This window comes from Salvelinus alpinus, chromosome 18 (assembly GCF_045679555.1).
Source record: "Salvelinus alpinus chromosome 18, SLU_Salpinus.1, whole genome shotgun sequence".
NCBI lineage: Eukaryota > Metazoa > Chordata > Actinopteri > Salmoniformes > Salmonidae > Salvelinus > Salvelinus alpinus.
Genome location: NC_092103.1, coordinates 40,483,994 through 40,511,604, shown reverse-complemented (window position 1 = coordinate 40,511,604; position 27,611 = coordinate 40,483,994). Strand labels below are relative to the sequence as shown.

The 27,611-nt window shown below is 42.0% G+C and overlaps 1 protein-coding gene across 1 annotated transcript; it reads right to left on the bottom strand.

The window, feature by feature from the left end:
- Positions 1 to 345: 345 nt before the first annotated feature.
- ajm1 (apical junction component 1 homolog) lies at positions 346 to 27,611 on the bottom strand. The gene is made up of 2 exons (XM_071351309.1): positions 27,306 to 27,611; positions 346 to 5,774 (listed from the first exon to the last, which is right to left on the bottom strand). Exon 2 carries the CDS (start codon positions 5,718 to 5,720, stop codon positions 2,421 to 2,423), a length of 3,300 nt encoding a protein of 1,099 aa, XP_071207410.1. The 5' UTR covers positions 5,721 to 5,774; positions 27,306 to 27,611; the 3' UTR covers positions 346 to 2,420.

The window sequence follows — 27,611 nt, the reverse complement described above, 5'->3', positions numbered from 1 at the left end:
ACCCTCCACTTGCATTTTTACCTCACTCCCAGTGGCCATCCACTTAGTGATCAGCCACTTGGGGATATCTATGGTAGCTTTGCAGGGGAGCTGGGTAACAAGGGTAAATGGTGCAACGGGTAAAAGTGGTAACTGGTTTGCTTGGCCTGCTATTGGCTGGTGTGAGACAGAGCTGAAAGGAGCTCTTTATTTTTTCAGTGACTGAAGCGGACACACTTGCACACACACACGCACGCACACACGCACACACACACACACACAACATTTTAGCCAAAGTGATGTGGCCTATCACAACAGAATCACGTGGTTGTATTTCCACCTAAAAAACAGGCAGAGAGCATTGACCTGTGTTCCCATTCCATTTATTAGATATGTTTATAAATATCACATACTCAGATACATATGATGAAAGTAGAAAAAATACAACAAACAACATTTTCTAAACATTTTTATTTTGAGGTCTCTTTATTTCCTTGTTTTAACTTGAATGGCTGACACAATAAAAAATATCAATATTTTTTTCTATAGTATAATAGTTCTCAACCATGTTTACATATCAAATCATCAAGCAGGTTATTGTATTGTGTCATCGTTGAGGTTATGATAAAGCTGGGGGAAGAAATACAATTACATGCAGTCAGTTACTTCTCATTGCATCTGTACACATCCAGTCAGCCAAACAAGTATATCTGAAATATGTGCTACAGGCTCTAAACAATAGTCCTTCCTCAGAAAGTGTTGAGCTGTGATATGAATGAACTCTATGTAAACCTGCTGCTGACAGATAATTGAGCTCAAAAGAGCAGTAGATACTGAACATTGGTTTAAAATAAACTGTAGAATTCATAGAGTAATGAAAAATGGTCCATTTCACCCAGAAACAATATATATGTATGTGAGTCCCTTGTCAAAGAGATCTGTCTAAAATAACATTTTAGATAAATGTTCTCTTTGTAACATTTCCTGGATACTGAGGTTTTGTTTGATGTTTTAATCTGCAAACTAAGGCTAAATACAAGTATAATTATGAGACAACATAGCTGTTCATATCCCATTTTCTTTTTGAAGGTTCTCATTCTCATACAAAAAATATCACACACGTAATCAACCTAGTGCAGCACAAATACACAACTAACTTCTTCAAGCATTTAAACTTTACGTACCATACAGCTACTGTTGCCAAACCTGGCTCACCTTTTTTCTAAGGACAATAACTGTAGCAAATCTCGCTCGCTAATTCATATATATTATGCTCTGTAAATTATGTAAAAATAGCAATTTATAAACTAGCTTATGTGAGATTGCATGATTCCACGGTACCAACCATGTCTAAAGTTGATGAATGACTTCTTTTACTATTCACAGTGTTTCAAATTGAACAGTACAAGCCAACACCTATTGTGTATAACACACGACTGGTACCATATCAATCATTTTACGTTTATCTTCAAGTCCGTTATTGCTCCAGTAATTCTACCAAGCATACATTAAAGCACCATTGAATTAATTATATTGAAACTCACGTCAATAAAACCACTTTCAGGAATAAGGTAACAATTTACAGCACTACCAATCTAAGCAGTGAGACTTTGAAACCCCTTTCTAGGAGGATTAGATTAGCACAGCTTTCCTTTTTTTCATTAAACAGTGTCTTTCTGAGCATTCTGAGGAACTCGTTTAAATCCACCCAAAGTATTGTATTTTGTCAATCTCATTCATTTCAATTACATCAAAAACTGTTTATTTTTGTTAGAGTTTAAAGAATATGTGAAATTAGTTAAGGATAGTTATGTCCTGTGGATACTGGATAATATAATATTGTATAATATAATATAAATAGTATTTCTGTATCCTTTTATCAAGCGCAAATAACAGTTTTACTAGAATGTGGAAATGATCCCATTAAGCATTTTCCTTTGCATAGAAAGTATTTGAGCTAAGAAAATAATACATGTTTTAAAATGTTCTGCATTATATGCCACTTCAATCAGATATGAAAAATAGTCACGTTTTACTTAGTCACTTTTTACTTAGCCTCAAATAATGCATTTAGAAATGTTTAATTAATACAAAAAAAAGTTTTACTACCAAAAATTCTACCCCCAAAAAATAATGCAGAATAATGGAATAGAAAATGACCTGGCACCAATAAATGATTAATGTTGTGAATACATTTACTAAATGGTGAATTAAGTTCAAAGATGAAAATAAATAAATAATGGAGCCTATTGTACTCATATCCGCATCTGACAGGCAATATTCCAAGAATGAATAATACTGACCACACAGACATGAATATATCTCTTTTCAATAATAAAATACATATCTACAAACATTTATAATAAATAGGCTTGATATATAGATATGTATAACAATATATATGTATTTCTATACATATATATGTACAACCAAAGGTGCACTTAAATAATGTCATCGAGGAGATGGGGGGTGCCTACCCAGTCCAGTGTTCTGGGCTCAGAAGCAGCCATGATCATGCACATGAACTGCTTACCAGTCCTCTTGTCAATGGGGTAGATGGTTGTGGGGGTGAACCTCCTGTTACTTTCCACAAACTCGCAGAGCTGCTGGTATACCTTCGGATATTCGTGGCGTAGAAAAACTCCTCGAATTCGCAGCTCCCGCTGGATGTTGATGAAGCAGATCTCCCTGGCCTTCCTGCCCTCCTCTCCCTCATTGTCGATGTCAGCCATTCCAGGGGGTGGCGTGAGGATCAACGTCTCCATATCCCTCTCTTTCTTGTGAACCTTACTCTTCTCCGGGCTGTAGGAAGCGAGCGCCACCTTGGCATATTTCCTGACAGTTGGGGCTTGATTCCTTGGTGAAGGTCCGTCAGGCATTTGTTCGCCGACGGCAATGGATACATTCAAGAGGAAACATTCGTTTGGGTCATAGTCCTTGCCTGCCTCCTGGAGCTCCTTGCAATACTCCCCCAGGTTGTCCTTGAAGCCTTCCAGCTCCCGTAGAGACAAATAAGTCGGGGACATCTGGAGGCTCTCCAGGCCGTACTGTAGGAAGTTACCGGACAACCCTGGGTTTGGGAATCCCAGGAAGAGCACTCCCCTTCCCCGGGAAAGGAAGCCAACTTTGGCAATGCGCGAGAAGGCTTTGTGGACCTCGACAGTCTCCCGGCAGTGCTTGATGATATGGCGGCACACGCTGCCGATTCGGCCATACAGGCAACTCTCTTTGTGAATGTCCCAGTCCTCCCTGCGGCAGTTGCGGGAGCAGTAGTAAGTGTAGCAGCTGTGGCAGGATTTGAAGTAGAGGCAAGCATTGAATAGGGTCTCTGTCCGTCGGCATTTGTTGTTTGAGCACATCATGCTGTCGTCCTCGTCTGGGCTCTGGTCTGGGGAGCACTCGTCTGCACTCCTCAGGGCATCACTGCTGCAGTCCATATCTCGAAGGGCGTCAGGGTTCATTCTTATAGAGGTGGGTTGCTTGTCCAGGGGTGGTTCCTCTGACCCTGCCTTTGAACCCTTTCTGGACAGAGATGCTGCTTCTTCTTCATCGATCAGCTTCTTGAGTTGGTCCAGCAAATCCTCGCTTGGCCTCCTAGTGGCAGGGGGTTTGTAGTCAGTAACAAGATCAGCTAGAAGCTCATCAAGTTGCTCCAGGCTTTGCTGTAGAGAGGCGCTGTTGTGCGTCTTTTCTTTGGTAGAATCCACAGAGCAGGACATAGTGTCTGGCTGAGAAGCTTCTGGAACCACAGCACTTTTAGAGTGCAGCACATCCCAGCTGGCTCTTCGTGCCTCGAATTTGTTAAGGTTGCCTGGTCGAATGTCATTATCAGTGATGGTGATCTCAGGGGCGACGAACCAGAGCTTACTAGAGGTGGTCTTCCCTGACTCTGATGTTGGGCTTTTGTCAATTAGAGAGTTATCAGACAAAGACAAGGCTGCATAACGTCTCGGTGAACTGGAAAGGTTGACAACTACTGGCTGTGGTCTGTCATCTTCGGACGCAGTGCGCTTTGCTTGGGCAATAAGATTCTCATAACTCCGACCCCGCTGAACTGGAATAGGCTGCTCCCTCTCCACACGGGAGTTGAGGATATTATCCCAAGACCTCGAGTAAGGTTTGGAATCGGTGCCGATTCGTGGCGGCTCAATGCATGGGTTAGCATACCATGATGTTAGCGCTGGCTCTTGCCTAACAGCTCTGGTCGGGGTGACCTGAGAGCCATACGAGGCAGGGTGATGGGTGGAATAACCAGACACCTCAGAGCCGTACCAGTCATCTGGTTGAGGCTGGACGACTCGCGCATGTCGACGCCCCTCTGTATAATATGCCCTTGCTGGAATGTGATGCTCCTGTGAAGGTGTATACATTTCATTTGCGTAATATATCCGCGGGGGAACAGACTGAATTTGATAAGTCCTTAGATCATCTCCATAGAATGTTCTTGCAGGCGGGGTCTGAATGATATATGGCCCTGGTTCACTTGCTGCATAGGCTTTCGGATATGCAGCTTGAACTGGGTATGGGTAAGGGTCTACCTCTGTGTAATAGGATCGGGCTGGTACAGTATGCACCACGCGGGTCCTTGGATCCTGTACATACTGCATTTTGGGAGTGAGGTTTTGGCTTGGCATACTATAGCGATCATCCTGATAGTAAGTCCTTGGTTGGGGAGGGGCTGTGGCCACATACCTCCCAGGGTCGTCTGCATAAAATAATTTTGTTGGCACATTGGGGCTGGAATGAGCCCTGCGTTCCCTGCCATAGTAATCACCTGGGGAAGGCATTCTTTGCAGAGGCATCTCCATGGGCTGAATGTAACTATTTGGCATGCTGCGGGAATACTGGTATGCCTGCCCATACTCACCACCAAAAGAGTCAGTGGGAGTTGAGGTCCTTGAGAAGGTGAAATGGCGAGGTACTGTCAGGCTCCTGCTTCCTCCACTAGGGTACCTCTGCCAAGGTATGTCAACTCTGGGTGTAGCAGGCTTCCGTCCAGCATTTTGCAAGACAGCCACATCTGGTTTGATGTCCACCCGACACCTGACGTGAGGGCTGGTGGCTGGCTTGTCCTGCCCTCCCTCTTCTACATGGTCAGCAACATAGAGGGGTGAATATCGGCTAGCATCACTCCTCTGTGGCTGGAGCTTGATGGGATGCACCTCATGCATTAGTGCCCTGGTTGCTGCGTAAGAGCACTCCCTACGTGGTGACACCTCTGGTCTCCAGTTAGGGTCCCTAGGTGCCCTCTGGGCCTCCCTACCCCTCCTCCCCATGGAAGGGGACTCCTCAAAGGACACAGGGGTAAGGTTAGTTTGGACTCTGGGGGCACTTTTTGACCTGGTCCTTTTCCTTTGCACTGGAACAACCACCTCACTAGCCATGTCTGAGACCAATGGCTGAGGGGTCAGTCTGTGGTTGAAAATGTCCGGTGCAGAAAAGCGGTATCCCTGCTGGCGGCCCAAGGCATTCCAGGCCACGTCTGGATTAGCAGCATGCCTGTCAGCCCTCCTGTAAGGGTGCTCCATTGAGAATGTGTGGTGTTTGGGGTACTCCAGTGACTTGTAGTCAAAGGTACGGCAGTGCCTCTTGTTATCCTGATTGTTGTCCAGTGTGCTTCGGTTTGGGGAATCACATTGTTCGGGGGGTTGGGAGGACTTGGAGTGCAAAGAAACAGGGAACACTTTTATATCTTTATACACAGTCGATACCAGTATGTCAGGCGGGTCTGTGCGTGTCATCTTAAAGGGACTCTCCTAGTTTTCCCCATCAAGTTGATTTAAGGTTGACGTTCCCTGCAGAGGTAAAAATAAAGAAACATGTGTAAGCAAAATTCTTGTTCATGTGTGCAATGTAATATGCATCACATGTATTGAATATACAAATTCATAAAGGATGATTGTCAGAGTAGAGGGTGAAGAGCTTGACGTAAAACGTGGGACCATTATATAGTACCACTCACATAAACAAAGAACTGGAATTACCACAGATTGAAAATCTCTACTGTAAATCAAAGATATCCTGGATCAGCATGTGTTTGCTGTTGACACTGCATCTAGCCCTAAGGTTAAAATAAAACATTACTCAACACTTTTTGCCCATGGTGTACAGGAGAAGAACACTGAGAGCTATCTCAATCCTGATCCCCATAGATAGACCGATTGGCGCTCTAGCAAGCAGTCAACACTGTCTATCTAACTGGGCCTTGTTTACGCTAACACACACCCACACAAGCTTCACACTAAATAAACCAGCGTAAATAATTCTGTCAAATCCCAAAATAAGATGAAATGAGTTACGGATGAGTTAAGGATGTTTGTAAATAGAATGGCAGTTAAAACCCCATAGACATAAATAATAAGAGGGTTAGTAAACATTTCTTCATGCATTTTAATCTTAATGTTTCTGTTTGAGTATTGCATAGTAGGTTTGATTCATAACAGGCCTGTAATGACTACGTAATTACTAATATCAAAGCCGTGTGGATGGTATCAATGTGTTACATCTGCAATTGTTTTCCCATTATCATAAAGTATGAATATTTTGTGTATAAATGTAGATTGTTTTATAAACTTTTATCGGATCCCCAGATTAATATAAACTGCTGTATATTCCTAAACTGAAAATACTCAATTTCAAAAGATATAACTTCTCTTACTAAACGTTCCATTTGCACAACTTCATTAAAACACTTTTCTCAACTACTTGTTCTTATCACAGTTGACAGCAGAACAGTAAGAAATGGATTCAAGGCTCAAAATAGTTTCTCTTGAGGCTTTTCACTTCATCTTGTCTTAGCTAAATGTCAAGGGACCAAGCTGCCAACACTGCCAGAGACGGGACAACAATCTCATTTACTAACGACAACAACCGTGACATCAAGAGTACACCATCGATTTACAAACGCCTGAAATAGTACTGAGCTCACTAACATACCTAATTTATCTGACAACAGACAAAGATAATGGATTTATGATTTAATTAAATACTTAGAAGCATAGCATGTTATAAGGATTTGACCTACAGATAACCTTTGCTCTCAGTCAATGGGGGCCTAGTCATATTAGGGCATGTGTAAACACAAGTGTTCTCACAGCTTGGTGCTAAATCCATTTCCTCAGCCTAGACAGATTTGCAGTGAAAGATTCGCTGTACGTTCATATGGGCACCTGCAACGTAGCAACACCACAACAACACCAGCTCTGTGACTCCTATGGGGAACCAGACACTGTCACCGCTGCTACTTGCAAACCAAGGAGCATTATTCTACCTAAAGGGCACACGATTGTTGTGGTATAATGTACAAGTGGATTGAGAGACAGCATCTAGATATACCTGAAACGCCTCACCCGCACATCAAAAAGCATGACACACTATGATACACATGATACACCTATGGTTAAAAGCATTAATGCTTGCTGTAACGTGAAGACTTATAGAAAAAGCTGATGGCTAAATGTAAAATAAGACAATGCTTGTCATATACAGTACTTGTCATGTACCTCCTATTAATGCCTTCAGCCAAACCACAAGCTGCAACTGTGTTACTGTGACACACAAGATGAAAAAGAAAACTGGATTAAATTCGCTGTCCTCTGTCTACAAGAGAGGGAGGTTTAAACCAACCCCCCCCCCCCCCCCCCCCCTTCTTTCTAGCCTTTAAGGGTTAACTGTTTTCGGCATTCATTAAAAACACGCTCAAGTGTGAGGAACAAGAAGCTCGTATTGTTTTGTGTTTCTGGTCCGACCTCTGGGATATGTAAATGAAGACCATCAAGCATCACACACGTTCCCCACAGGATTATGTTAATCCGTTCCGTGGTGTGTCTCACTTGGCGGCTTCTCATGATCCCTCAAGATCACGTGACCATCATGTGGCCCACAGCACTCAGCCTCTGCAAAGAAAAATGTCTAAAAACAACCCTTTATGCATCACACCGATCCACAACGGAATCCCCACGTGATCTTTCGTGAATACGGCTGCATGTTGACGTGCCAACGCGGGAAGGGAGATGCTTTCTCAGCTCTCGTAACAGGATTATCTCGCCCTGTTTTAAATGGCTCAGCACAACTGGAACATAAAAGTGAATGACAGAGACACACAGTTGGCAAGGAGAGAGAAATGCACTGTAATAGTATTCGTAGTGACGTCAGTGTTTCCACTAAATTAGTTGCCACCACTGCAATATTTTTTTTTTTTTATGTTTTCATTTCTGCTAAGACTCGCTTTTAACATCAGAGTGACAAGTTACAACAAGTTACATATCTTCCTCAGATTCTACCCCCGGACCCCTCCAGTAAGGAAGTTGCTAACTAGCGTTAGTGCAATGACTGGAAGCCTATGGTAACGGCAAGCATGCTAGTAGATACCATAGACTTACAGCCATTTTGCTAGTGCTAGTTAACATTGGCTCGCGAAACTACGTCTAGCTTCCTTCATACTGGATATAGAGACAGAACAATCGTAACATGAGTTCATCTGACTCTGGGGAACTAAATAAAGAGCTTCATTGCCAAAATCCCGATGTATCCCTTTAAGGTCTAGCTCATTCTATTACTACTCTATCATAGCACTACTGGGCCTCTCCATCCACCTTTCTCTTCCACGGCACTATGCTTTACTGGGGTCTTCACATCTGACGTGATCCTGTGAATGTGTGTGAATGGTTGCAGGTGCCAGCTGAGCCTACCTGCCCATACCTCTGCCTGCGCACATGGACATTAATTATTCAGCTAAGATTCTTCCTGGCTGTGCAGTTCATTCATGAGCAAAATTCTCTACGCGGCTCATATACAATCTCTGCGCTGATCTGGCAGGTGCACCGTCCCTATTTGCCAATTATTACAACAAACCTGGTCGTTCCAAAATGCTATTTTGGGAGAGAGAACTAAGTGGTCTGCTGCTGAAAATGTATTCAATGCCATATGGATACATTTAAATGCACCCGCATTGACACCATGTCTGTACCAAGCTCATGCAGGCAGGTTCTTTGTACAGTATTGTCCCCATAATGGCATGTGACACAGACATTTTGAAAAACAAGCTAACAAACGAACTAAACAGCGAAGATATGAATAAGTGCCTTGTCTCTCAATCTTAAGGGACCTCGTAAAACAACGAGCTTTGGTAAGAAATGCAGTGATGTCACTTTTGTGAACAAGCAGTGGTGTGTAAAGCTAACTCAGCAGATGTTCACGTCATTCAGCACATGGAAGGAGAAATAGGCCTGCGCATTGACACAGAGGGCTCTATTTTAACAAACCTAACGCGACGCTAAATCTAAGCGTTGGTGGTAGAGCTAAAGGTTCAGAAATATTTGCTATTTTCACAACCACAATTATCGGTGGACTTGCTGGCATTGGTGCAAAGGGCTGAGTTTTGAAAAATAAACAAGTTGGCCAATCAGATAGTGCTTCATGGCAAAATATGTGGTTGCTTCAAGTTGTGTATTTACAGTCTTTTATGTATTGCCTTGGAATCAACTCCAATTCCAATGTCAGTCCGTTATGGTTTGTTAAATAGCTTACAGAAACTAAATAACAACTTGTTTTAAATATCACACTTACAGGCACCATCATTTCTCCATGTGGGCATTTAATATTCAAACAACACTGACGATGGAGGGTTTTAAGCAACATCCAAACATTTCACAGTAGCTGGACAAGGATCCAATATAAAGAGAAAGGGAGAATGTCCACTCACCGTTGTACTGCTCCCAAATATGTTTCATGAACATAATCAGAACCATTTTACAGATCAAATCCCATTCACACAACTCCAGAAGTTGCATTGTATACGTGCCACGGACGTTGTCACCATAAAACCAAGGTGAATCATTCTAATATGTTTGGTTGTAATAAATTAAAATGTAATAAATGATCTTATTTTTAGTTTTTTACATCAAGAAATACATGTGAAATGTAATGATATCATAACATCGCCAGGATAAAAAAAGACACTAGCCATTGCTGTTGAACCAGCCTTCATTATAGTAGGCCTGGGGTAAGGGTAGCAGTTTCTAAATACGAATTATACAAGCACCAAAAGCATATTATGCCATGTGCATATGGGCAGTGTGTGTCTCGATTGGTTAGACTGCGTTTCCGATGTCAAAATTCATGCCAAAACCAACTCATTACCACTAAAACCAGCTTTTGGTTGGTCTTAAATAACCCTAGACGCACTGCCTGAAATTAGCACTCTGGATCATGTTCTTAAGGACACACCTCAAATAGTTCCACCCCTCCTATCTGAGAACAAACGAGCTGCTATAAGACAGGTAAATTACCAATCCTTGCGCAACTTTTTCAAAAATAGCAGATTGCTGTCTTTAACAGGTCGAAAATGCAAACTAACGTGCGTTTGACACTTGCGCCTCCTTATTAACACCAGCTGAAAATACAGCCCAGAATGGACGCGCTAAGGACTAGGTTTGTATGGTCTCTTCCACAACTTGCTGAACCCAGCTGTGTGCTACTACAGTATGTGAAGACACTAGAAACCCTTAAGTCCCCAAGAGGCATCACGTTCCTGTTGAAAGGCAATGGCCGTTACGATTCAAAGCCAGGGAGTCAAATCAATGGCTCCAATGAAAGCCCCTTATCCATCTGAATGTGTAACACTTAAAGACTAGTGCACTTGGAGCATTCAGTTTCCCTAAGCCTTTCCCCTGCCAACCATAGTATTACGGCCTTCACCTGTTTCTGTGTTAAACCATTCATTAAAATCCAATAGACACTGATGAGCTGTGTAACAGATCTGGAAAGATCAAGTGGTATGAGTGACACAGCTCCCCCCAATTTTAAAGATACAAATATTTTCATATACTGTATCTTGGACAAATTTAGACTTAGCAGCCTGCATTTTGAACAAGACATCAGCTGTGCTTTCATGAATATGAGAACAGAATGTAAGAAAATTTACCTCGAAAAAATGGCCAAACAAAGTCAACCCCACCACTTGACAGTTACTTACAGAGCTGCCTCTTCCTATAGCCGACATTGTGCTGTGCGTAGGGCCACGACCCCCCCCCCCCCCCCCTTTTTGGAGGGGGAACTGTTGAATTAGAAAAGTTGAATACACAAGGTGCCATTTTGAAATGTGGTAGTGCATCAGTAGTTTCCCACTTGTTATGTCAGTCACTCAACTAGCTATGTCAAAAAATATCTAAAGATAAGTTAGTCTAGCCAGCTATCTAAACCTTGTACTAGGCCTAATTATCACCAAATTACCGACCAGGCATGCAGGGCATGTGTTCAGGGTCCCTGACCTGCAGTGGGCCTCCATTGATTTTGTTAGTCACTTGCACACAGATATCATATGAACATGGCATAAGTCGTGGCAAACTGTGTAGAATTGCAGGATGAATTTTCTCCCCTAGAAAATGTGCAACATTGTCTTTACACACCATGTCAAAATGTGTAGAATTGCAGGTAATTAATTTGAACACTGCAAAAACGCTAGAAGTGGGCGGCACTGACTACTTACTATGACAATGGTGAGATAGCAGCGGATAGCTAATTGTGGGATCTGAAAGCCTTCATCATCACTTCCTCATCCACATATTTCTGTCTGGTGCCACTGTGTTGCCTATTAAATAATCTGCTGCCTTGCATACTGTCTAACCTCTTTCTGCCAAATGAGTTGAGTGTCAAAGTAACAGGCCCGCTCCATGAAAGACCTGGCTCTCCAGCAATTCCTGTGTAGCCCGCCCATTTGTAAGATAGCACAATGGCCAGCCCTGTGAATGGCATAGAACTCAAGCCCTGCTCACAATTATAACATACTGTCTATCTATATACGTGCAATGACCTGGACCTTCACTGTGTACAAAACAGTGCAGGCACAATAAGGACTAGCAGTACTTCCTCGTCGTATGGGAATTTGCAATTCTATGCAATTCTATTTTGTGGGAATCGTTTGAAAGAAGCAAAAAAACAAGTGAATGGTGCAATGGGATGTTTTGTGAGGACACTATTGGAGGCCCATCAGTGGAAGGCTGATAAGTGCCTCTTCAATGTCCTCCTATTATTGGCTCCCTCCTGTCATATCTTTCATAGGACCATCTGGCCATGCTGGTCTGCCTGGTGACAAATCACAGCCTCTCCACCCCTCCCTCTAACACCCCTCCCTAAACCTCATCTGACCTCTAGCCTGACTCAGGGAACCTAAACATGGGAACACCTGGGACTTCTTCTTCACCACACACACCATACAAGCCATTCTCAAATGCACATTAGCAGACACTTTACCTCATAGTAATTTACAGTAGTGAGTGCATACATTTTCATACTTGTCCCCTGTTGGAATTGAACCCACAACCTTGGCATTGCAAGTACCAAGTGCTACCAACTGAGCCACATCAGAGTAACAACACAACTAAACCTTTATTTACCTAATAACACCTGGGGCTTATTCAGTGGAGTACAACTTTCCAGAGCTTTGCAGATACTGGGAAAAGGAAATCTCCCTCCAACATTAAACAGACTGTAATGAGACATGTTTTTCATTCAGTGGCTTTCATCAAAACTCCTGAGTGTCTGAGCTTCTGACCATGGTAACACAGCAAGATGTAGTGTAGTGTGGAGTATTGCCTTTCCACAGTCACTTCTTTGCACCTGCAACTTCTCTAGCAGGTGTGCAGAGAATTATGCAGATATGAATGTAGGCTAATGTATGGAGGTGAGACACTTCTTCATTCTAAATGACAGTGAACCATGTCTGTTCTACACCATGTATTTCTCTATAAGAGCTTTCTGTGACATCGTGCCCTCAAGAATAGTCCCCCCTGGCCTCATGTAATGTCAATGAGCTTGGCCCTTCACAGCTACAGTATGACTGTCTTGTCAAGTTGTGAGTCAGAGAAGTACTTCTGTCTTGATGTGTAACATCTCCCAGCTGGTTGTCATTCTGCTTAGCCATCTCACATGCAATATTACAACACATGATGTTACGATGACTGTAGTCCACATACAGAGTGGACAAACTGCTTGCTGAGGAGCAGAGAGAGTCTTTCTGAAAAGGTACCACTCGATCATGAAACAGTTTTAGAAGAGCTAGGCTCGTATACAGGATGGGGAAAATGTTCAATCACCAGAGCTTAATATGTCACTTAACTGCGACAGCTGTCCAGGGGCAGTCACTCTAAAGTGTATTGGTGAAGCATGATTTGTAATCGAAAAGACATCTGCTGTCTCCACCCCCCACCAACATGCAAGGCTACTATCATTCTGAAGTCTCATTTTTTATGAAATGTCCTCTCGGATCACTGAGATTATATATTATTAATGATCCGATATTATGCATTTTATCACAATTTCCCCAAAATGTGCCTTAATGTAACAGTCCAAAAAAGTTAAAAACAAATAAATGTTTTATATTTTTTAACATTTCTCCCCTAATGAAAAGGCCTGAGTTAAACATAACACTGAAAATATAAATATTTCAAATGAAATTCGAATAAAATGAAATCACTTTTTTTCTTCCAAATTTGAGCTTTTTAGCCATCTCGGTAATGAGAAGCCAAGTGGGGTGAAGGGGGTGTTTAAGAATAATAACCTAATTCTGAAGGCATATAAATTAATAAACTAACTTAGCTTCTGCTACTCCACTAGATGATGCATTGTGGGTAAATAAAACTTTATTTAAAAACTGTTTGGTTTTTACAGGAACTTGAAAAATGACATACATGTCCACAGAAACTGTGTTTTATTATAATAAATATGATAGTTTAACGTAAACTTCAACTAATATACAATTTTTATGATTTATGGACAAACTACAGCAACATGTTTTGTGTTTCATGAGAATCACCCACATAGAGATCTCTTGATAGAGAACTTTTAGCTTGGATTAGAGATGCTCTATTATAAGCAGTACATCAACCTCAACCCCCGTATCACCTTTGTTAGTGAATGGATGCGTCAAAACAGCAATGCAATATGCATTCATCATCTCTTCGTCTTGATACTCTGAGACCTCTAAGGCATTAGCAAATGCCTGTCTTGTCTTCATCACAAGAGCTACAGCTTTGTGTCACCGCTGGCTGGGTAACAACAGATGAGAATGAGTGATTAACGTTGATTTTGGGGCTAAGCACGCAGAGGACACACTGGATGGTCTTTCTACGAATTCTTCATCTGTGGAGACGTCATTCGTGGCCTAGCAGGCCAGTTTACCATGCTTTGCCAAAGGCCTCTCTCTCTTTCCATCACCATATCCCTGTCTTTCTCTGCCCCCTCTTTCTCTCTTTATCTTTCCCCCCATCTCATTCCCCAGTTGCCCCATTTTCGCAGCCCCTAACTGGTCTCGTTAATTCCATCGCAATCAGACTCCCTGACAGCGTTCTATCTGCCCTGTCGGAGGCTCGTCCCATCCCAATATTTGCCCTGTCACTCAATCCACCCCTCCACTTTCTAATCTGTCTAATCCAGCCAGAGGCCCCGGGTACTGCATGAAGTCATCTAAACAAACCCACTAAGAACGCCGAGCAAAGGCACCCAACGCCACTCCAGTCTTTCCCCTAACATTGCTTTCCAGGCAGGGCGCAAAGACACCCCAATGCAACATCCGAGCTCTTTTAGGTGGATGGCAAGTTGCAACAGAGTGGTTGAGGAAACACTGAAACTGTATAAATAGAACAGTCAGATATTGAGATTGGACCACACTTCATTGTAAAATCAATAGCACCAAAACCGTGTTCTTCGTTACAGAATATCACTACGGCGCCAGGTTTGTCATATTGTAGCAATGTACGGTATATCCATTGAAAGGATTTCAATGGCCAATTTAAGGCTTGGACCTTCTTTATAGTCAAGTGAGAATACATTTTTTATATATTAGGAGTGATAATCCAGATATGTCGCTGTTGATTCTGCGGCCCAACATTACAGGTGTGTTTCAGCCTTTCTATCTGTGAGAGCTGGACAGCACAAGCTGTTGTGCTTTGTACTACAGTGACAGCTATGTGGGGGGTATACAAATGGTAAATCTCTTACAAAGGGACAACATATTAATGGGCGCAACCTTGACGTAATCTCCTATTCTCTCCATCTGTATAGGTTGGCAAGCTCATGATCCAATCATCTTCTTACTTTAACCACCACATTGTTTTTATTCCAAAGCGTGGCGTGTGGCGGCCTCAGCCATGCTTCTGTTCCAGTGTTTCCCATCCTCAAAGGTGCAATGCATCAGTTTTACATCTGGCTGTCCTAGTGATCGCTCATGTTGACTGCGTCAATGGATTTGTCCTCGAAAGGAGTTCAGAATTATACAGTGCATTCGGAAAGTATTCAGACCCATTGACTTTTTCCACATTTTGTTACATTATAGCCTTATTATAAAATGTATTAAATAGTTTTTTCCCCCTTTATCAATCTAAAGGCTTTCCCCTTTATCAATCTTGTAGATGTGCCAAGCTTGTAACGTCATACCCAAGAAGACTCAAGGCTGTAATCGCTGCCAAAGGTGCTTCAACAAAGTACTGAGTAAAGGGTCTGAATACTTACGTAAATGTGATACTTAATTTATTTTTCTCTATTTTTTTTAAATTTGCAAACATTTCTAAAAACCTGTTTTCGCTTTGTCATTATGGGGTATTGTGTGTAGATTGATGAGGGAAATGTTTTTATTTAATAAGGTCGTAATGTAACAAAATCTGGAAAAGGTCAAGGGGTCTGAATACTTTCTGAATGCACTGTACATTCCAGATGTGCCTTTTATTGGCATATGTGTCATTTTCTGTATGTTCAAAAGACCTCAAATCAGTTTGTTCAGTTATTAAATGTTGTACAAAATGTTTGGAGTTCAGATACCCATAACTAGACTTCATGGGGAATTTCACCCTGGGGGAATCTGGGCTTGTTTTCATCATATCTGAGGCATTTCTAGGACAGTGAGATGTGTTTCACATATAATTGCCCAGGAGGAAGGCAGGTCAGGGCTTCACGCGCTGAATGATACACCCTATGATGGCTTCCGGTGTATTGACGGGGGGGACGAGATCTAAAAATACATGTAGTCCTGCTTTCTGGCATTTCGCGAAGGCTCTATGTTACACTGACCGGACTATACATCTTTGTGGGTGTAGATATGGTTGTCCTTGTTCGATAGAGCCATTGGACGTCTTTCAGCGATGTTTCTATCGGTGGATTCATTGCTAAATATACAAGCAGACACATTTTTTCCAGTCTCTGAAAGACTACAACTTGTGTTGGGCGGTTTTCGGTTCTCTGGCCCCCGTCCCTCCCCCAAGGCAGCCTTTATTTAAAAGAAGGTGGACACTAACAACAATAATTTGAGCAAAACTGAAAGAACTGACCAGTCGCAATGGCTTCAAGTGATTCCTCTCATCCACATACATTTGATGATGAAGCATCTATTAGCTAAGAGGAATCGAAACAAAGAATTGAATTTAGCTTACGTTAGAAGCTCAGCTACAGCCGATGCCAGCACCAAGAGGGCAGATGAGAAATACGGTGCCTAGCTAAGTAATGTATTTTTCCTGAAAGCCACCTAGCTGACTTTAGTTTATCTACTAAAACCCATATTGTCTATTGCTGGCTAACATACTGCTGTGTTACAGTGACGGGAAATCAAATAATTCAGCCAGCTTTGTAGCTAGCTAGAGAGCTAGCTAACTAAGTTCTCTATATTTTGTTTGTCATAGATATGGCTACCGGTAGTTGTTTAGCTAACTAAGTTAGCTAGCTAAACAACTACCGGTAGCCATATCTATGACAAAAAATATATATTTTGTATCTTGGTTGTAAAACCTCTTCTCTTTTTAGTCGTAGATATGGCTAACTACCAAACAGAAACCTACAACATTACAATCAGCCACCTACATCTAGGTTTACCAGCAAGCAATAGCACATGACTGGAGTTGGCTAGCTAATTAGCCTGGCGCAAATGCGCCACACCTCGCATTTGTAACTTTTTAGCAAACATGTCACATCAGCAACTTTAAATAATTTACTAACTAGCTATGTAGCACAATTGACAAGGGTTGACATTGGTTATGATTATTATTTCAAAAACAAAATTATAGGCATGATGCAAGATACGATTCCAAACAGATGTAAATAACAAGTATTGCATATCCAGCAAGCTAGCTAAGTTTACTAGCAAACAGTGAGGAGAAACAATAATACAACAATTTACTGTTATAAATCTCTAAAATTGTAGCTGGTATTACTTTAAAAATCCTTGCCTAAGCATGCCTGATAGACATAGCTGTAGGTAGATACTGTCTGCCTACCTACCTAAGCTCATTTGTACGGTCTGGTCACTGTGCAAAGGTTGAGGGTTATGCCCTATCTCTTTCTATTAGTCTAGATATTGTTGTAAATGTAATCTCTGTGTGTGTGCACATGTATGCGTGTTCAACTAGTCTACCCTAAGGTTGACATTATGCTGGCACGGTTCAATTGTTGTCCAAACTGTATAATAGAGTATAATTTTGTTTGTTTTTTGTCTTACAGACAATACTGTGTGGTGCCTGGGCATCTTCCTGGAGTGGATTCTAGATACAGAAACAGAATTCCTTTAACTGGGTGTGTCATTGTAGCACAACTGTATCCTGTGAACTGTATCCCTCTCGAGGGAGTAGACATTATGCTCAATTTTTCAAGCAGATGACTCACAAGGAGCTGAATGGCAGCTTGATCATAACACTCCTCCCACAGCTTTACAAGTATTCCCTTAACTTACTGTATGTTTCTTTGGAATGGCAATTTCATCATGACCACCTCTCCCATCATCTGCTGATCACCAGTTCTCTTAGCTACAGATTGTTACACCAGATAATGTGATTTAACCAAATATATTTGGTATCTATTACTGTGAGTTACTGGATAGCTGAAGCAAAGATCATTTTTGACCAACCTTAGCAATGCCGTCGTTGGCCTCAATTTGGGGAAACAGGAGTCTCATAAAATGTACAGTGGGGAGAACAAGTATTTGATACACTGCCGATTTTGCAGGTTTTCCTACTTACAAAGCATGTAGAGGTCTGTAATTTTTATCATTGGTACACTTCAACTGTGAGAGACGGAATCTAAAACAAAAATCCAGAAAATCACATTGTATGACTAATTAATTTGCATTTTATTGCATGACATAAGTATTTGATCACCTACCAACCAGTAAGAATTCCGGCTCACACAGACCTGTTAGTTTTTCTTTAAGAAGCCCTCCTGTTCTCCACTCATTACCTGTATTAACTGCACCTGTTTGAACTCGTTACCTGTATAAAAGACACCTGTCCACACACTCAATCAAACAGACTCCAACCTCTCCACAATGGCCAAGACCAGAGAGCTGTGTAAGGACATCAGGGATAAAATTGTAGACCTGCACAAGGCTGGAATGGGCTACAGGACAATAGGCAAGCAGCTTGGTGAGAAGGCAACAACTGTTGGTGCAATTATTAGAAAATGGAAGAAGTTCAAGATGACGGTCAATCACCCTCAGTCTGGGGCTCCATGCAAGATCTCACCTCGTGGCGCATCAATGATCCTGAGGAAGGTGAGTGATCAGCCCAGAACTACACGGCAGGACCTGGTCAATGACCTGAAGAGAGCTGGGACCACAGTCTCAAAGAAAACCTTTAGTAACACACTACGCCGTCATGGATTAAAATCCTGCAGCGCACGCGAGGTCCCCCTGCTCAAGCCAGCGCATGTCCAGGCCCGTCTGAAGTTTGCCAATGACCATCTGGATGATCCAGAGGAGGAATGGGAGAAGGTCATGTGGTCTGATGAGACAAAAATAGAGCTTTTTGGTCTAAACTCCACTCGCCGTGTTTGGAGGAAGAAGGATGAGTACAACCCCAAGAACACCATCCCAACCGTGAAGCATGGAGGTGGAAACTGCTGCTTTTCTGCAAAGGGGACAGGACGACTGCACCGTATTGAGGGGGATGGATGGGGCCATGTATCGCGAGATCTTGGCCAACAACCTCCTTCCCTCAGTAAGAGCATTGAAGATGGGTCGTGGCTGGGTCTTCCAGCATGACAACGACCCGAAACACACAGCCAGGGCAACTAAGGAGTGGCTCCGTAAGAAGCATCTCAAGGTCCTGGAGTGGCCTAGCCAGTCTCCAGACCTGAACCCAATAGAAAATCTTTGGAGGGAGCTGAAATCATCAAATCAAATTTATTTATATAGCCCTTCGTACATCAGCTGATATCTCAAAGTGCTGTACAGAAACCCAGCCTAAAACCCCAAACAGCAAGCAATGCAGGTGTAGAAGCACGGTGGCTAGGAAAAACTCCCTAGAAAGGCCAAAACCTAGGAAGAAACCTAGAGAGGAACCAGGCTATGAGGGGTGGCCAGTCCTCTTCTGGCTGTGCCGGGTGGAGATTATAACAGAACATGGCCAAGATGTTCAAATGTTCATAAATGACCAGCATGGTCAAATAATAATAATCACAGTAGTTATCGAGGGTGCAGCAAGTCAGCACCTCAGGAGTAAATGTCAGTTGGCTTTTTTAGCACGTCCGGTGAACAGGTCAGGGTTCCATTGCCGCAGGCAGAACAGAAAGTCCGTATTGCCCAGCGACAGCCCCGAAACCTGAAGGATCTGGAGAAGGTCTCTATGGAGGAGTGGGCCAAAATCCCTGCTGCAGTGTGTGCAAACCTGGTCAAGAACTACAGGAAAAGTATGATCTCTGTAATTGCAAACAAAGGTTTCTGTACCAAATATTAAGTTTTGTTTTTCTGATGTATCAAATACTTATGTCATTACATTTACATTTAAGTCATTTAGCAGACGCTCTTATCCAGAGCGACTTACAAATTGGTGCATTCACCTTATGATATCCAGTGGAACAACCACTTTACAATAGTGCATCTAACTCTTTTAAGGGGGAGGGGGGGGTTAGGAGGATTACTTTATCCTATCCTAGGTATTCATGCATGTATGTCATGCAATAAAATGCAAATTAATTACTTAAAAGTCATACAATGTGATTTTCTGGACATTTGTTTTAGATTCCGTCTCTCACAGTTGAAGTGTACCTATGATAAAAATTACAGACCTCTACATGCTTTGTAAGTAGGAAAATCGGCAGTGTATCAAATACTTGTTCTCCCCACTATATGTGTCCAGCTGCAGGGGGTCAGTTAGAATTTAGAAAATTCTCCATTATGAAAATACATTTTTTGCTCCATAAAGTAATCCAATAACATGTGGATCGCTATCGTGTATATTTCAAGTCTTCTCACTCATTGATCAAGACAGGCCTCTGTCATCATGACATGCAGCCCTTTGGGGTGGACACCCACCTGTCTCGATCAATGAAAGAAGACATGAAATAGACAAGATGTCTGCAAAAATCTTTGGGTAAATCACATTATCTGGTGTAACAATCTGTAGCTACAGTTCTCTGCACTTGTGTCTCTACAGCTGAGACACTTGGACACACTGAACTGGTGTTCATATAAATGTACCATTTAACATTGTTGTTGAGTTAGCATTACATAGTGTACACTCTTGTATTTTGTTTGTTTGAACGTTTGTTTATTTGTCAATCTGAATGTCTAGCATCTGTTTGGTGCTACAGAGCCATGTATAGCTTATACTGTATAAATATCTTCTGTGAATCCATAAAGGCTGACAGATTTTGAAGATTGATAGAAAATATCCAAATTTATTTTATGATGGTTCTACATCAGGGCTCTCCAACTCTGTTCCTGGAGAGCTACCACCCTGTAGGTTTGCTGATATATTTTTTTTATTTAACCTTTATTTCACTAGGCAAGTCAGTTAAGAACAAATTCTAATTCACAATGACAGCCTACCCCAGCCAAACCTGGACAACACTGTGCCAATTGTGCACCGCCCTATGGGACTTCCAATCACGGCCGGATGTGATACAGCCTGGATTCAAACCAGGGACTATAGTGATGACTCTTGCACTGAGATGCAGTGCCTTAGACCGCTGCACCACTAGGCGCATATCTAAGCCTTTACACTTAGGCATGAACAAATCCACATATTTTCAGAAATGTATCATTACCTGATCATTTAAGTATCCGCCCCCCCCCCCACCAGAAATAATAATTTCAACAGAAATCCTTACATGATATGTACTATTCATCCTCATATGTCTAAATCGAAATTATGAAATGTCCAGCCAAATTATTTTACCTGTTCAGGTGCCAAAAATCATAGTCCTTCTTCACATGAAGGTGATATATCTGAGCATACATTTGCACCACATTTAGTAGTAGGCTATACAAGGCACAGAAAGGCAAACATCGTCATATTTAATCTGAGTAAATATTTCCAAAGTACCACTATTTCTGTTTAAAAAATCCAGCATAGCAAATCCAGAGCTCCAATCACAACACATTTTCTGTAAAGATGCAAACGTTGGCCAATCTTTGCTAAAAAATTTATTTATTTAACAGAAAATAAAAGTTGCACACCCTCTATCCCCCTGTCTGCCCTGTTTGTTATGGACGGTGGATGCAGATTGGGTCGTCAGCGATGGTCCCTCGCAGTCCAGATCCAACGTGGTGGTAGTGTTGGTCTGTGATCCACTCCAAACTGTCAATGCCTAAAACATGAATCCAAATTGTGTCGATATTGCAAGAAAATATTGTCATTTCAAATAACCATCTACCTGCTTCATTCATGACGAGAAAACTAACTGGAACAAGCTAGCTAGCTATCTTATATTAACCAGTAATACAAAAACACGCCTAAATGTTTTTAAATGTTAGCTGTCACGTAAAAATGCTTTTCCCTGAAGGGAAGGCAATTTTGTTATTTGTTCGCTAGCTAGGCTACCAGTTAGCTTTTACTTCCCAAACAAGTCTAGATAGCTAGCTATCCCTACTGGCTGCTGGTCAATTTAGCTACATTTCTTGATTCTAGTTACTAAGATAAATAAAACATCTCACATTAGCTACTCACTTTAGCGTTAACCTCTTTGAGGTATTTTCTGAACAGCTTCTTACTTCTTTGTTTCTCCAGTCCTCAGTTTGAGCACACACCGTTTACACACTCATTTGTGGCGCCCAATTTAAAAAATGAGTTGGAACTCTGAAGAAAATATGTGATTCTTGTTGCTAGGCTACCAGTTACAATGCTTTTAGCTTGCGGTTTGTGCACGTCTTTATCCAGAGGGAAAACAAACATTATAGCTAGTGTCTGAAAGAATTATATGAATGTCATATTGGTCAAATTACTGAGCATGTCGTCAATTCAAATAACCATCTCATATCAAGACCCTAATATGGACCTCAGTCAAGAGCATATGCATTGTATGTGCTGAGAAAATATACGATGTAGGCCTACTGTCAGTATTTGTAGGCTTACTGTCAGTAATAAAATGTCCACATAGGCCTATCACAAGATATCTAATGAGTCAATATCCGTCCATACCATGTATGATATCCAATGGGAATCTAAAACTGATTTGTGCATAAAATAAAAATATGGATTGAACATCAGAAATGTTCCTTATTTTCAGCATATCAAAAAGCATATCAATATCCAGATATGGACCTCAGCCAAGAGAAGCATATCTGGAATCAATCTAGCTTCATATCTTGAATGTGTTGAGAAAACCAAGATATGTGATGTATACAGTCAGTATTCGTCAACATGAAGAGAGAACATAGGATGTCTCATATCTCAGGATATTGAATGAGTCTATATCCGGCTACAGGAAATGTCCATGTGTGATATTGGGAGTAATCCCAATATCATATATGTCTAAAAGACACATCTAGATTCAGAATTTGTCAGGATATAGTGCAAATCCACAAATGTAAAATATGCATTGGAAATGGTCTGTATTCTGTAGAATATCAAAAATGTGTCATGTAAAGATATCCCCTGATATGGAAACATTTTGCCCAGTGATAAAGCTTGTAAACAGTAGAGATGTGTCATTGTTATTAGGCCACAGCAGGGTAGGGGCGAAGGACACAGAAGGCCATGTTTTTCAATTTGTAGAAACACACATTACATGGCATACTGCCCCTCAGGGCAGTTCAGCTGGCATAGTGAGTCAGGCTAGCGGCTAACCATTAGCAACTGAGCTGTACTCAAATAAATGGTATGGATACTTAGCAACATGCTACACGTGGATAGTGTAGGTCTAGTGAGTGAAGTCCATTTTAATTTAGCAAAGCAGGCAACCAAACATTGCCAGTGCTCCATGATCCTTAGAGCTGAACATAAAGACATGGCCAGCTACAGGGGAAAATATCAGGGCTTTCATGTACTGGGTTATGTGTGAGACAGTGATATCTAGGCCAACATGGATGAAGGAATGAATGCGTGAAAAATAAGTCATCAAAGCTGTACAGTGAGGCTATGTTCAAGATCACTTGGTCTTCTTGGGTTTCCAAGAGGTTAGGCTTATGTTCATTCTAAGGTATTGGAGTACATCATGTATTACTGGTCATGAGTTGAGAAGGATTGAGAACTTTGATATGCCCGTAGAGTACATTATGTTCAACAGTATATTGGAAAATTTGCCAAATTAACAATGTCATATTTGTATATTCATGAACTCAGCAAAACAACAAACGTCCTCTCACTGTCAACTGAGTTTATTTTCAGCAAACTTAAAATGTGTAAATATTTGTATGAACATAACAAGATTCAACAACAGACATAAACTGAACAAATTCCACAGACATGTGACTAACAGAAATGAAATGTGTCCCTGAACAAAAGGGGGTCAAAATCAAAAGTAACAGTCAGTATCTGGTGTGGCCACCAGCTGCATTAAGTACTGCAGTGCATCTCCTCCTCATGGATGCGCCAGATTTGCCAGTTCTTGCTGTGAGATGTTACCCCACTCTTCCACCAAGGCACCTGCAAGTTCCCGGGCATTTCTGTGGGGAATGGCCCTAGCCCTCACCCTCCGATCCAACAAGTCCCAGACGTGCTCAATGGGATTGAGGTCCGGGCTCTTCGCTGGCCATGGCCGAACACTAACATTCCTGTCTTGCAGGAAATCACGCACAGAACGAGCAGTATGGCTGGTGGCATTGTCATGCTGGAGGGTCATGTCAGGATGAGCCTGCAGGAAGGGTACCACATGAGAGAGGAGGATGTCTTCCCTGTAACACACAGCGTTGAGATTGCCTGCAACAAGCTCAGTCCAATGATGCTGTGATACACCGCCCCAGACCATGACGGACAGTCCACCTCCAAATCGGTCCCGCTCCAGAGTACAGGCCTCGGTGTAATGCTCATTCGTTCGAAGATAAACGTGAATCCGACAATCACTCCTAGTGAGACAAAACCGCGACTCGTCAGTGAAGAGCACTTTTTGCCAGTCCTGTCTGGTCCAGCGACGGTGGGTTTGTGCCCATAGACGACGTTGTTGCCGGTGATGTCTGGTGAGGACCTGCCTTACAACAGGCCTACGAGCCCTCAGTCCAGCCTCTCTCAGCCTATTGCGGACAGTCTGAGCACTGATGGAGGGATTGTGCGTTCCTGGTGTAACTTGGGCAGTTGTTGTTGCCATCCTGTACCTGTCCCGCAGGTGTGATGTTCGGATGTACCGATCCTGTGCAGGTGTTGTTACACGTGGTCTGCCACTGCGAGGACGAACAGCTGTCCGTCCTGTCTCCCTGTAACGCTGTCTTAGGCATCTTACAGAATGGGCATTGCAATTTATTGCCCTGGCCACATCTGCAGTCCTCATGCCACCTTGCAGCATGCCTAAGGCACATTCACGCAGATGAGCAGGGACCCTGGGCATCTTTCTTTTGGTGTTTTTCAGAGTCAGTAGAAAGGCCTCTTTAGTGTCCTAAATGTTCATAACTGTGACCTTAATTGCCTACTGTCTGTAAGCTGTTAGTGTCTTAACAACCGTTCCACAGGTGCATGTTCATTAATTGTTTATGGTTCATTGAACAAGCATGGGAAACAGTGTTTAAACACTTACAATGAAGATTTGTGAAGTTATCCTTAAAAAGAGACGTTTCTTTTTTTGCTGAGTTTATATTCATGTTTATATTTTCCTATTCATAAATTAATGTACAAATTGTTTTATTTAAATCAAAATACCAATCATATTACAGAGCAAGCTGTAAAGCTTCTTATGACACCAATTCTTTCTTTGTAGCATCAACAGATGAAACATTATGGAGTCTTAAAAGAGGCCTAGGTAAGGCTAAAATGTAATTAATATGCCAACTTTAATTATTTCTCAATTATGCTTTAAGATACAAATGTCAAACATGTGTCAACAATCCTTCCTCCAAAGGACTCTTCTATCGATTACATTTCGTGAAAATCCCCAAAATCATGGCCTTTTTTTGTTTGGGTTTCATAAGGAATCACTCAAAAGCAGGGTCTGTGTGTGTGCGCGTGCGTGTGTCTGTCACATGCCATGTGTGAGTTCATGTGGGCATGGGTGGTCAATGTGTAGTGTACATGAAGAACAATAATTTTTCACATTGAGTCCAGAGAAACACACTAATAATACCATCTACCACTTAGGCATATTAAGATAAAAATATTATTTAAGAATTTTAACAAACTTTACAAAAAGAACTCAAGACCAGGGCTGGACTACCGCATTTGCGGGCCCCTGACACCGACCTCCTCCACCCCCCAAAAAATAATTTAATATTTTGTTTGTTTTTTACTATTATTTTTGGAAATAAGCACATTTCCTGCTATTATACACATTTTGCCATGAGGCTGAGAGAAAATGTTGCAGTTTAAAAGCTAATTTCATGAGATTCTATATGCTCTCTGAGGGCCCCCCGACTTCCAGGGGGGCCCCAGCCCTGCATGCCCATTCGGTTATCTGTCCCTGCTCAAGATAAATTATATCTACTCTTCATCCATGGTGAAAGGTGTGCACGGCACCCTAAAAAAAAGCATGCTGGCTGTGGCGTGTGTGTGACTAAGTATCACTTAATTCATAAGAACATCTGCTAAAAATGCCATTAGTGATCGATATTAGGACTTCACTTACTCTAGGAAGGTCCATTGCAATGTTGGCCCTGTGCCATTTGTCACTTCACATTGATGGTTGTTCACTGTTAGCCTGGTCACAGATCCGTTTGTGCTGTCTTGCCAACTCCTACGGTTATTGTCAGGCCAAACAATGACCATTGGAGTTGCAAAGACAGCACAAACAGATCTGGGACCAGGCTAGTCCACTGCCACTGATGCAAGCTGGCCTGGCCCTTTCTTAAATACCACAGACCATCCATTCGATATCCTTAATCATGGCATTGAGTGTATTTATTCATATTGCATATTTTATGCAAATATAATTTCACGGTCAACAGCAATACTGCCTGTGGATGTACGGCTACACACCTTTTCTACAAACCTATCCTTAAAACTGATCTCTCAATTGTAGCCTAAACACGGAATAATTTATACTCCACAGTGATGGGCCATTGAGCCAAGAAAAAGGCATCATACCTCCTAGAGTTGTATGCTTCATTGACTGCACCCAGTAATGCATTATGGACCTATAACACTCTGCTCTTGTTGCAAGGCAAGGCATGCATTGAGTCTCAGCATCCAGCACCACGTGACCTGAGCAGGCCATTTCATCATGCTTAGCTGGAGGTTAATCTCAGTTGGGAAACCCATGAAGCTTGTTTTTTTTCCTGAGTCACGTGGTTACTGTGTAGTAGTAACAGTGTAGTAAAGCTACGTGCATGGGGGATGATAAGGTTATTACCATGACAGCACATGCTTTGAATTCGTCGAGTTGTAAGGTCCCACGTTATCAATTCCAGATGTGAAACAGGCTATGGCGGGAACCAGATGGTTTTATTGTGGATGAAGAATGCTATATTTAAGGATATTTGACCTCTCTATAAGAACGCAAAATGCAGCAGTAAGCAGTAGCGTATATTCGGTGAAAACAGATGAGTTGGTAGTCTATATGGTTGTGAATAGAACAGATGTTGACTGTTAATGATGGTCTTATAGGTTATGATGGTAGAGTTCAAACACATTTGATGCGCATTTTAATAAGCACATCCAAATTGCGTTAGACTACCAAAGTGTAAAATTGATTTTAAAACGTAAATTAATTGTAATCGATCCAGTATGGAGTATGGACGCAGTCGCTATGTGAAGAGCGCTCAAAATCATTGCATGATGATCTGTCCTTCCCGTGATTAGCTTAAACATGCATCCATAGTTTGCCAATGAGTAGATGAACACTAGAAAATGGGGATGCGGGGACAGAGGACACTTGAGATGCAAACGATAGTTTAGGATAGACTACTATAGAATGTTACATTCCCTGAAATGTATTTCCTGATGTCGATATCTGTTGAAAGAACCGTGAAGAACCAATAACGTGACTCTTACCGCTTTAGTCCATATTCCAAGCGAATGCTTGTCCATTTTTGACAGGGATGCAATGCTGCTACACAATGACGACATCGAGAATCTTTAGAGGTAGAACTGTAATCCGCCTTATCGGTGAACCATGTACTACTCTTCCTTCTTTCCCAACTGCTAGTGGATTTCTGCGTATGCTCTGCACCATCTAGCCTACGTTGGATGACTGACTACACACTACCTGCACCCGGGGCTTCCAATGCGTCTAATATGCATTTAAAAGGGGCGTGCCGATTCGTGTGTGTGTGTGTGTGTGCGTGTGTGTGTGCGTGT